Source organism: Rhinichthys klamathensis, unplaced genomic scaffold (assembly GCF_029890125.1).
Source record: "Rhinichthys klamathensis goyatoka isolate OS25496 unplaced genomic scaffold, OSU_Roscu_1.1 h1tg001154l_1, whole genome shotgun sequence".
Classification (NCBI taxonomy): domain Eukaryota; kingdom Metazoa; phylum Chordata; class Actinopteri; order Cypriniformes; family Leuciscidae; genus Rhinichthys; species Rhinichthys klamathensis.
Window position 1 is genome coordinate 1 of NW_026607366.1, and position 12,117 is coordinate 12,117.

The window sequence follows — 12,117 nt, forward strand, 5'->3', positions numbered from 1 at the left end:
AAGCATTCTTTAGAAATGTTGGCCCATATTGATAGGATAGCATCTTGCAGTTGATGGAGATTTGTGGGATGCACATCCAGGGCACGAAGCTCCCGTTCCACCACATCCCAAAGATGCTCTATTGGGTTGAGATCTGGTGACTGGGGGCCATTTTAGTATAGTGAACTCATTGTCATGTTCAAGAAACCAATTTGAAATGAATCGAGCTTTGTGACATGGTGCATTATCCTGCTGGAAGTAGCCATCAGAGGATGGGTACATAGTGGCCATTAAGGGATGGACATGGTCAGAAACAATCCTCAGGTAGGCCGTGGCATTTAAACGATGCCCAATTGGCACTAAGGGGCCTAAAGTGTGCCAAGAAAACATCCCCCACACCATTACACCACCACCAGCAGCCTGCACAGTGGTAACAAGGCATGATGGATCCATGTTCTCATTCTGTTTACGCCCAATTCTGACTCTACCATCTGAATGTCTCAACAGAAATCGAGACTCATCAGACCAGGCAACATTTTTCCAGTCTTCAACTGTCCAATTTTGGTGAGCTCTTGCAAATTGTAGCCTCTTTTTCCTATTTGTAGTGGAGATGAGTGGTACCCGGTGGCCGGTGGGGTCTTCTGCTGTTGTAGCCAATCCGCCTCAAGGTTGTGCGTGTTGTGGCTTCACAAATGCTTTGCTGCATACCTCGGTTGTAACGAGTGGTTATTTCAGTCAAAGTTGCTCTTCTATCAGCTTGAATCAGTCGGCCCATTCTCCTCTGACCTCTAGCACCAACAAGGCATTTTCGCCCACAGAACTGCCGCATACTGGATGTTTTTCCCTTTTCACACCATTCTTTGTAAACCCTAGAAATGGTTGTGCGTGAAAATCCCAGTAACTGAGCAGATTGTGAAATACTCAAACCGGCCCGTCTGGCACCAACAACCATGCCATGCTCAAAATTGCTTAAATCACCTTTCTTTCCCATTCTGTCATTCAGTTTGGAGTTCAGGAGATTGTCTTGACCAGGACCACACCCCTAAATGCATTGAAGCTACTGCCATGTGATTGGTTGATTTAGATAATTGCATTAATGAGAAATTGAACAGGTGTTCCTAATAATCCTTTAGGTGAGTGTATATGATGTTGTGGAACTTTACCATGCAATGAAAATGAAAAAACGTTCCAAGTACCAGTATGGAAAAAGCTTAATTTTCCCTCTTTCTCTCTAATCTCAGTCTTTGTTGTGGATTCAAAACAATAATATTAACATAATTTTGTCATCATTGACCGTAAACCTAGTATGATGCTTTGAGGAGTGAATGTGCTAGTGCGAATTAATTCAGCTGAATTTGTCTAGTGAGGAAAAAGAAATTGGGCCATACGGTTTGAAATGATAGGACGAGAGTGAATAAATGAAGAAAATGTTCATTGCTGAGTGTACGAATCCCATTATTAACTACATCATAATCTAACAGTTTTATCTTGAATATATCATAATCTATAAAAGTCATTTGCGGACAATTATTTCTCCGCCTCTCCATGTAAAAATAATTCCACAAGATGTCGCCAACATTCAGATAACGGGGAAAAAAAGCATGTGTCTGGTATGTCTACTTTAGCTACTTCCATCAGGCATTTCGTCTTCTTTTCCCTCTATAGCCTATTACATGACAAACCTATTTAAACATATCCACCAACATATTTTGAGGCTTTACTTCTCAAAACCCTAAAGGGGGTAATGTAGCCTGTTGAATGTGTGTTATGTGCCATGTCTGATTAAATGGAAAGCGAACTGAAGTCTGGTCACTCACTCCATTGAGTCTAATAAAAAAAAAAACACGACGAAGGAGGCGCTCTCCTCAACACTTTACTAAGGGAAGTACACGAAATGTGGACATTGGAGAACGGTCAGACGTTAACTACTGATGAAGGAGTGATATTTACCTTATCTTTCTTTAGAAAGTCAGTTCTTTTAACCATTTAGTGTCCTTTTCTGGAGAGGAAGAGCTGTCATGGGAGACGAGCGGCACTTCGCACGCGTCTGGATTATTGATGGAGAACCGCGAAACTTCGCAGTGGATGAAAAACATCACGAACACGCGAGTCCAGAGCGGTAGAACGATGGAACGCGGACGCAATACATTGTAACAAAGGCAAGTAAACGCATTGTCTCTTGAGGCGCGTCTAATACTTTGTTACTAGTAACGTCAAAGCGCCAATGTCAATATCTTGACCTTATTAGAGGTCGATAGATTTCAAATGTTAGGTCTATCTTAAGTCTAATTTTAAGTTTGGACGCAAATCGAGAAATTGTGCCTTCAACACGGGCTGTTTAATTTAATGTCATACAGAGAAAGGCATGTATTTATTAGAATGCATGCATTTGAGATTGAGCCCACTATTAAGGGAAAAAAGGTCATATTATTAGCACAAACTAGACACTCTTTGAGAAGCTGCTTATGTGTAAAATGGCAATGAATTACAATGACATAATGGATAATTTCTGGTGAATTTTATTGAATATTTTATGTGGTGCATTATTTAACATGCACAAATAAATTGGCGAATGAGTCCTATAGTGAGATATATATATATATATATATATATATATATATATATATATATATATATATATATATATATATATATATATATATATATTAATGAGGCTTACTGTAATGTCAGACATTTTCTTGAATTGTGAATACGTGATGTGATGTGAAAAGTGGTAAATACAGCAGAGGTGTCACAATGAATCAATTTAGACTACATGCATCTATGCTAATGATGCCAGTACTATTTAGTGTTCAGACATGAATGTAAGCGACAGTCAAGTTCAACTACAAAGGGATGTCTTGGGTGCATAAATAATTGTCTGTACAAATAATCAAGCTATAATTTGAAACATTCAACACAATTCGGATTTAACGATTGATCTACATCTGCTGTTTATATTTTATACTCTTGTATAATTAATTTCACCCATTTGGGAACCAGAGTGAACAGCCATTAAAAGTAAAGCTGAAATTTGTAATGGAAAAAAGAGGTCTGGAATTCATCAGTCAAGTCTTTTGATGAATCAGTCCAAACATATGCTCCAAGATGCATGGCACTATACATTGTTTCTCTATATGGATCTCATTTAACTTACAGAGTTGAACATTTTCATAGTTGTAAAGGGATACGTTTCATTTTTATGATGCAGCTTCGATTTCAAAAGGCAGCTTTGATTTCAAAAGGCAGTTTTGACCAAAATTGCATATTATTGTTGTTATTATTATTATTATTATTACACACAATTATGGCCTCAGCCTCATTGTTTACATTGGCCATATGACTGTGCATCTTTAAATACTGACATTTTGCTTTCAAGTTCTATCTGATAAGTACTCTAGCAGAACATCCAAAGCATTTCCTATGAGTTTAAACAAACCAAGTGAGTCGGCAGAATTGTAAATTACATTTTCAGAGTTGTTGAGAAACCTCTGCCAATGGAGCGTTTGTTATTCCAGAGTGAATTTGCCACATCAAATTTCTCATTTATGGACTCATGTTTGGCCAAAAGTAGCTTGGACTTTGGTGATTCTTAGTCGTTTAATTTATATTTGCCCTGGTCAATGCCTACACAATCAGCACAAGGCTTCCCCTTTGGGAGTCCAGCTGGGTAGTTTATCTGTCAGTGTAGAAATATGTCATGCCTCAAATCTAATGCAACAGTTTACAAATTGTTTGGGAATACTCTTGCTGCAATAAAACACAGCATCAGCCACTTTATTTGTAAGGATGGTTGTATTTAGAGTATATAAATTGATTTAAATAGATAGTTTATGATTTGTTTGTGGTGCTCCATTCAGAGGAATCAGAATTGTACACATCTCTGAAAATCTCATGCTGCTGTGATTTATTATGTTTCTGAAATTTTAACCAAATTGTAGGGGAATTACAGTTAGACCCCATAACAAGACCAATATGCTCAATGAAGACCAGGAGTCAAAGTTGAAGTTCAGTCAGTTGACAAAGTGTTTACTGAAGATACATTTCTCCACACTTCCAAAGGCCGTGGAAATGAGTGAGAGGATCTGGCCTCGAGCTAACTTAGTATACAGAAACACTAGTACTAGTCATATGGATAATCAGTAATTTCTACCTGTTCAGATCATAGACTGTAAAAAAAGATGGACGACGCTCCTTCGCTCTCTTCCATTGGTCAGAAGTGAAGCCGCCAGTATCCCGATATGGCGCTGACATCTTGGAACTTGAGTCTGTGCAGTAGCGATTTCGGGACCAGACATGCGCAGTAGTGAGCAGGAAGTAAAGCCGCGAAATCAAGGCTCCGCCCTCACTCTCACAGAATCAATCGCAAGCACGCGCTCCGGCACTTTAAAAAAAATTATTTATAGAAATGTATAAAATTTAAAGCTCCAATCTCCTCAGTCCTCCGAAGATCCCGAAAAAAAGTCTGTTGGTGCTTCAGCGACTACTTTGCTCAGAGAACCTGTCAATCACAGCTGTCAATCATGACGTCACACCACCGCATCAAATAACTAACTAAAAACAAACTTATTTTAAAAACAAACACTTGAAATTACATCAGCGTGATAAAAACTACCGTTAATGACAGAAATCATCTTTGGAAAAACGATGTGTAATTTAATTGTTTAGTTGCTCTCACGTGCCGTTGAATAACATGGGGAGGCGGGGTTTATGACCTATACTAGGACCGGCCACCGGGGGCGATCGAAACGTTTAGGCTTCACTTTTCAGAGCTTGTGTGGCACGCTTGGTTCAGATAGGTTAACAGTACAGATAATTCTAGCTGCACCCGAACATGGTATTCTATTCTTTATGCAAATTAGGTAATTTAAAGACATTATCTTTGACACACTTTGTTCTATATACTATACATAACAAACTTCGGTAAGGGTCACAGGTGAGTCATAGACTCCGGAAAGACTCTTCTAATCTGGGACACTGTTGAACTCTACTGGAGACTATTGCTTTGGCATTGTCACATGCATCCCATAAACAACCTTTGCAACTCAATTAGATAAAACTATGATTTCCAATTTATTATATAACACAAGAAAATCATTTGATCATCTACTGGTGAAGAAGAATTCCATTCCATTCTTTGTTTGTGCCATTTATCTTTGAATTTATTATCAAAGATGCACTGGTTCAGACATGGGCAGCCTTTTGTCTTTATAAGTGTTCTTCACAAATATTATGCAACAGTTATGCAATTACAATTAAAGTCCATGGGGGAAATGAACAATTCATTAATTTCTTTACACAGCCCATGAGTCAAGGGCTTGATTTGTATTTAACCTGGAACATTCCTGTAATGTATTACTATGTATTAAGTGCTTTTTGAAGTTTGTGCAAGAGAAATAACTGCACTTGTTTTCTTAAATTATTTAAAACAAGACAAGCCGCTATGGATTAAATATTAATATAAGCCATTATAAATAACAGGAGCATTAGCATTAATGTTTCAATCACACAGTTTAAACAAGGTATTATAATAGTTGTAGCATATAGATGATCCAATCTGTACATTAGGCTACGTTTACACTTGGCATTAACATGTGACCTGTATCCGGATGTTGTCCACATACACATACGCTACTTTCAATCATGAAATGATTCTTTTCAACATACAAGATTAATGTTGGGAAACTTTGATTGGTAGATTTAGTACTATATTTGTGATCAATTGTTCTTTTGTTGAATAAATAACAAAAATTCTGTGCTGTGTGCACTGCCATTGATAGAGGCTAAAGTGAAAGTTGTTTTACGCTACAAAGCCATTTGAAGCCTTCTGCCTTTCAAACGCGCCACAGAAATAATTTAAATATTGTCTGGGAAATATGATTGGTTATCCAGATACAGAGGCCACTTAATGTGAACAAATGTAAACACGCCATGTCCTTATTGGCTAATGATCTGATCTGTTTGATCAGATCACGGTGATTCCATGTTAATGCCAAGCGTAAAATTCTAATAGTCTAAAATTCTCTTGACTTGAATAAATTACTGAATGCATGTCACCACTTGACCTCAACCTTGATATCCCCTTTCCTCCTCACCTTTACAGATTCCCATAAGGGATCATTACAGACCAGCCTATGCCATGAGGACTCAGAAGTCCTGCGGCCGGACATCAGGCACACCTTCCCGTCAACGCCTGCCACGTTTCAGTCTTCACTCCAGGAGAAAGAAGGAATGTGTAATCCAGGGAAAGCTGCGTATCCGTTCCGTGCCAGGTGCCTTTCTGGTTCTTGGGGTGGTGGTTGTTGTTGTTGGCACTGCACTTGCTGTGGCGGGCTACTGGCCATACAGGGCTCATCGATCATCAGTGGACACAGTAGAGGAAGGATCCTCTGGAACCGCATCAGGATGGGGAATAGCGTCCAAAGGACTGCTTTCTGCAGCAAGTCTGGTTCATAGTGAAAGGATGAAACTTCTAGGACCTGTCATAATGGGAGTGGGACTTTTCATACTTATTTGTGCCAATACAGTACTCTATGAGAATAGGGACAGGGAAACTCAAATGCTTCTGGCTCAGATGCGGAGCGTCATTTGTTCTGTTTCTGCAGCCATGCCTTCGGCTGACCTCTTGCAGGTGAACTCTCTTGCCAGGCACTACCAGTGGGTCAGCAGTTTACCTGCAGCCCACCTAAACATCCTCTGCCTGCATGAAATGTCCAGTTCGGAGCCTCTACTCCAAGTAAAGAGCATGGATGAGGAGGACAGCATTCAGCAGCAAGATGCAGTGCACACTGAGGTTCTTCATCATCAGGACTCTTCCTCTTCCCCCTCTATTCAGTCCTCCGACTCTTGCAACAACAGCAAAGAGATGTTTTGCACAGAGGAACAGGGGGCCACCTCTGCACTGGACCTGCGGCAAGAAAGTCACTTTGGACTCAGCAACTGTATGACCACATCCTCTCTGTCCACACTAGGTGGGGAGGACTGTGAGATCTTCTCCATCCCACCCAGACGCTCCTATAGCATGAGCCACAGGACTAAACCACATATACTACCCAGGGATCTGGTTCATCCAGAGTACAAGACTATGTCTTCTATGGGTCACCATAGACTGCTTCCAGGACAATCCAGCTCAGAGGTGTGTGTGAACATGGTTGGAGTTGGCGTTACAACCCTTGACCTTATACCTGTGAAAGAGCAGAGGCACCGCAGCTGGCCGCGGCTAGACCTCGGAAGTGCCAGGAGGTATCTCAAGCTGGAGAACAAAGAGGACTCTGTGGACAAGTTACTGGACCAGCTTGAGCAGCAATGCTTACAGATGAACAAAAGCTATGGCTCAGGTCCCTTCCAATGAGCTGCAGTTTAATAATTACATTAATGGATTGGCAGTTCCCATGGTCATTAGGAGGAATATTACTAAGTGACACACTTGGAATAACTCAAATTGGCAGTTTCCAGTGGATATTATTTGCACAGTTTCTGGAATCCCTTGAGGCCAACTAATTTCTAAGACCTGGCCATTTATCTCACTTGACTAGTTTTTGTAACTAGTTTGTTTGGAGATTTGCGGAGTATGGAAATGTCAATTGAAAGAACATTAACACCTGCAACATGGTCCCTGCTGCCCTTGACGGTATGGGAATATAAATATACGTACTGAAGGAAGCTAGGGATGAAGGTATTTTACAGTTATGGGAATGTGCTAAACAGTTTGTGATGTCAGATGATTGGATGGATCCCACGGCTTATGTGTAAAAGGCCAGTTGGTGGAATCAGTTTGTTACTGTTGCTAAAATCCTACTTGTTACTAGGACACAGTAAGCAGCATTTCTTAATCTATGAGGTAGAATAAACTAAGACCTCGGCAGTGACTAGATTCAAAGTAAACACATTTCTAACTTCCGAATTCAGGTCAGCCAGAAGTATAACTCTGGATTTGATAGAGATAAGAGCCAAAAATAGAGAATGCTGGTTCTTTGACCAAAAAATGGATTAATCCAAACAGTGTGCTTACTATTGAAATGTCTATTCTAATTAATTTAAATGGTTACAAGTTAAGGTAGAGCAACCTCAGTTGCAATGTCTGTAAATCTGTGTCCATGGTTTCCCAGATTGTCTATTCTCCTTGCATCTCACCTTTCTTCCATCTTTGCCTGAAGCATTCATGATGAGGGTGCAGTGCCCTCTTGGCTTCATTAACCAAGGTGATCAGTGTTTTTGCATGCACTAATGCGGGTATATAATTGCTTTCCCTTTAAAGGGTGGAGCTTGACAGAGCTCCTCCTCTTTGCAGTGAGAATGTGTAACTTCACTCTGTTTACAAAAACAAGGCTGCCACCCTGTCTCTATTTTGTCTGTGTAGCCTGTTTTGGTACGTTGTGTTGTTTGCTGTGTGTTCTCAATCTATACTGAGCAATATCCACAGACTGACCAATCAGTAATCAGATACTTTACACCTTTGAACTGAATTCCATGCCTGTGTTGCAAATAAAAGGCAAAACAAAACCACTTTAAATGTAAGTGTTTGTTTGCTATCCGTGATTTTTCAAGGTAGCATCAGGGGGTCAGTTGTGGCTCGTTGTGCCCTTGCTGGTAGATGCAGACCAAAAACTTTTTGGTCCATCAATCGACATTCATATGCAAGATGAAAAAACTTATTTTTTTCTAGTTTTAGTGTTCAATGGTCATTCATATGCCATTTTCAACTCAGAGATTGTCTTACAAAAAGAAAAAAAAAGAAAATGAAAGAGAGCACATGAAGGTGCCAGTATACAGATTGGAAAATCGCCCACTGACTATATGACATTTTTTTAGAATGACATTCAAAATCTAACAAACAATAATGTCATTGTAATATTTGCTTACTGCATTGTGGTATTCTTTCTAACATCTATTTGCATACTGAGTGATATTTTTTTTAATCATTTTAATGATGTTTTATTAACAAAGTTCGGGAGGAGCACGTTCAGATAATTAACATGGGTGGAGAGCACTCAACAATCAATGATATGAGGTGTATATATAGACTCAGCAGTCTCACCTCAATCCATTGACAGTTTAGCAGCACCCCTCCACCGCCCCTTCTGGGGGGAGTACTCTGGGTTCGGGCCGAACCCCCGGACAGCACGCCAAATACACATTAAACTTTAGCCCCTCTAATTGTATGCAAGTGTGAACTCGTGAAATGATTTATAGTCAATAAAGGAGTAGGAGTAGGTGTGACGGGCAAAGCGGCTCTTGATGTCGTATTTAATTTACATTGACCCTTGGCTTAAAAATGTTTCAAAAATATATAAAAAACTATTAACTTTACTATTTTATTTAAACTCTAAAGGACATTTAGATTAATTCATAAATAAAGTAAAGATGAGATTTTTTTTTTTCAGAAAAAAAGCTAAACCTCTGACTACACCTGATTTTGGAATCCTACAACAGGAATCCCTGTTGTTTAAAGGTGCAGAAAGGCATAAGATTATTGTAATGAAGCAGAGCTCAGCGATGTGCTTTGTTATGTGTGCAAGAATTATGGATGTTTAATGTTAAACTGCTGTAACCACTCAACCATACAGCCTTAAAAGCAAGGTCTGTTTCAGTGATGATGGATGAAAGCATTGTAACTGTTTTCAAAAGTGTGAATATGGTGCTTGTACTGATTTTACTTAGACATTATATTTTTCTTCTACCCAAGTTTAAGAAATGAATTCAGCTTGAACTACTTATTGTACAGACATCAAATCTTTATACTTTTCAACTAATTTAAGATTCGTTCATTCGATTCATCGTTACACATTAAAAATCTAGCAAACGGTAATGTCACTAGAATTTGCATGATTGGTCTTTTTGTTGCTACATCATTTTACAGTCTTCACTGCATATTACTATCAACCTTTCTCTCCCTATTTATCCTACAGTGGATATAAAAAGTGTACACCCTGTTATAACAGCTGGTATTTGTGATGTAAAAAATGAAATAAAGATAAATCATAGCAGACCTTATACACTTTAGTTGTAACAAATATAACCTATGCAATCCCTTTAAAAACAAGTGACACATTTCAGAGAGAAAAATAAATAAATAATAACTTGGAATAACTAACTGCATGAGTGTGCACACCCCTACACTAATACTTAGTTGAAGCCCCCTTTGATCTGATTTCAGCACTCATTCTGGATAGGAGTCTACCAGCATGGCACATCTTGACTTCAGGATATTTTCCCACTCTTCTTTGCAAAAATGTTCCAAATCTGCTTAATTGCAGGGACATCTCCTTGCACAGCTGTCTTCAGGTGTCCTTATTGATTTTCTATAGGATTCAGGTTTGGGCTCTGGCTGGACCATTTCAAAACATTATTCTTTATTTGCTGAAGCCATTCTTTTGTTGATTTAAGTGTGGTTTGGATCATTGTCATACTGAAATGTGAAAGTCCTCTTAATTTTAAGCTTTCTAGCAGACGCCAGAAGGATCTGTGCCAAAATCGACTGATTTTCACGCCTTTAATGTAAAAATTACAACCTATGGAATGACACTAAAAAAACAAAGTGACCCATTTCATTGGGGAAAAAAAACCTTTTATAATTGATTATGTAGTTGTGTTCAGAATGAACTTATAATCAAGCAATACTATTTCATGTGAAATAGTACACACCTGTATTAATGATTAACACCTGACTCTATGATTAACTCCAAAGAGAGAACCAGTCAGTGAGGCTGTCAAGAGGCCTACAACAGCGTTAAAAGAATTGCAGCTCTGTCTGGCAGGTACTGGTTGTTCCCTACATTTGACAACTTTCTCCAGTATTCGCTATCTTTCTAGTCTATGGGTCAGGGTGGCAAAACGCAAGACTTTTCAGACAAAAATAACAAAACATCCAAGCTCACCTAAATGACCACGATGTAACTTTTTGGACAAAATGATAAAAGGTATGTTTGGCACGGTCAAACATACCAGCACAGCAAAAGCACAGCACAGGAAAAGAACACCATAACCACAGTGAACCTTATGGCGTCTGCTTGAAAGCTGAAAACGAAGAGAACTTTTACCTTTCAGCATGAGAAGGATCCAAAACACATCTGAATCAACAAAAGAATGGCTTCAGCAAAAAAAAAAAAAAATAATTAAAAAATAATCTGTGAAGGGGACTTGCACATGAGATGCCCTCACAATTCTATAGATATGGTATGTTTTTGCAAATAAAAGTGATTCCAAAGTCAAGATGCCAAGCTGATTCACACCGACTGAGTGCTTTAATAAAATCAAAGGGTGCTTCAACTAAGTATTATTTCAGGGTGTGCATACTTATGCTGTTAGTAATTCCAAGTTTTTATTTACTTATTTTTTCTCTGAAATATGTCAATCTTGTTTTCAGCAACAAGTTCTGATATGGTTTATCTTTACATCACAAAAAACAGCAAACCTGTGTAGACATTTTATATCGACTCAATTTTTTTGTTTTTACAACCTTTCTACCCATCATGTTACTTTTTTATTTTGCTGTCTTTTCCATCAGGAAATGCAAATCTAGGTCTATATCTGGCTTTTATTGATAAGGACAATTGATAAGGATGTATTGAAAAGGACAATGGAAGAGGTATTAACAAGAGCCAAATTCAAAAAATTACTTACACGAGTTTCTATCAGAGCATGTACTGGTGACTACCACGGCACTGGACATTTTTTATTTCTCCTTTTGATTTTACAGCTGATTCCTCCAGGACCAGGTTTGAGCACCACTGTAGGCCTACTAGACCACAGCTTTGACAACTCTACTTATCTTCAGAGTTGTCTTAAAATTTTTAGTCCATCTCTATTTTAGTTTTGCCAGGAATAATGATTCCTCATAAAATGTAGTTCCTGTAGTAGATCAACTGGCCACATTCCGGTCTTTTGTTCTTCCTAAAGGAACACACACTAATTGACATGTCATTTCAAGCAATGCGACATGCAATACTTTATCTCAAACAATTGTAAATGTTTTATTATTAATAATTTTGTTGTTGTTGTATAATTGACACTTTGTTAAGCTCCGCCAAACAGACACAAGATTTCTGTGAACAGCACACATTTTATATGATATAGTTAAAAAACAATATAGGCTTCAATGAAGTGTGACATTGCAATGCATTTTTATCTGTTCATTTC

The 12,117-nt window shown here is 38.6% G+C and overlaps 1 protein-coding gene across 1 annotated transcript; it reads left to right on the forward strand.

Annotated features, from left to right (window-relative positions):
* The first annotated feature begins 6,086 nt into the window (after positions 1-6,086).
* tmem200b (transmembrane protein 200B) lies at positions 6,087-7,716 on the forward strand. Its single transcript, XM_056244914.1, has one exon. It carries the CDS (start codon positions 6,119-6,121, stop codon positions 7,328-7,330), a length of 1,212 nt encoding a protein of 403 aa, XP_056100889.1. The 5' UTR covers positions 6,087-6,118; the 3' UTR covers positions 7,331-7,716.
* The last annotated feature ends 4,401 nt before the right edge of the window (positions 7,717-12,117 follow it).

Coding starts and splice junctions, on each gene's coding strand:
- tmem200b (XM_056244914.1), top strand. CDS start 6,119: ATGAGGACTCAGAAGTCCTGCGGCCGGACATCAGGCACACCTTCCCGT.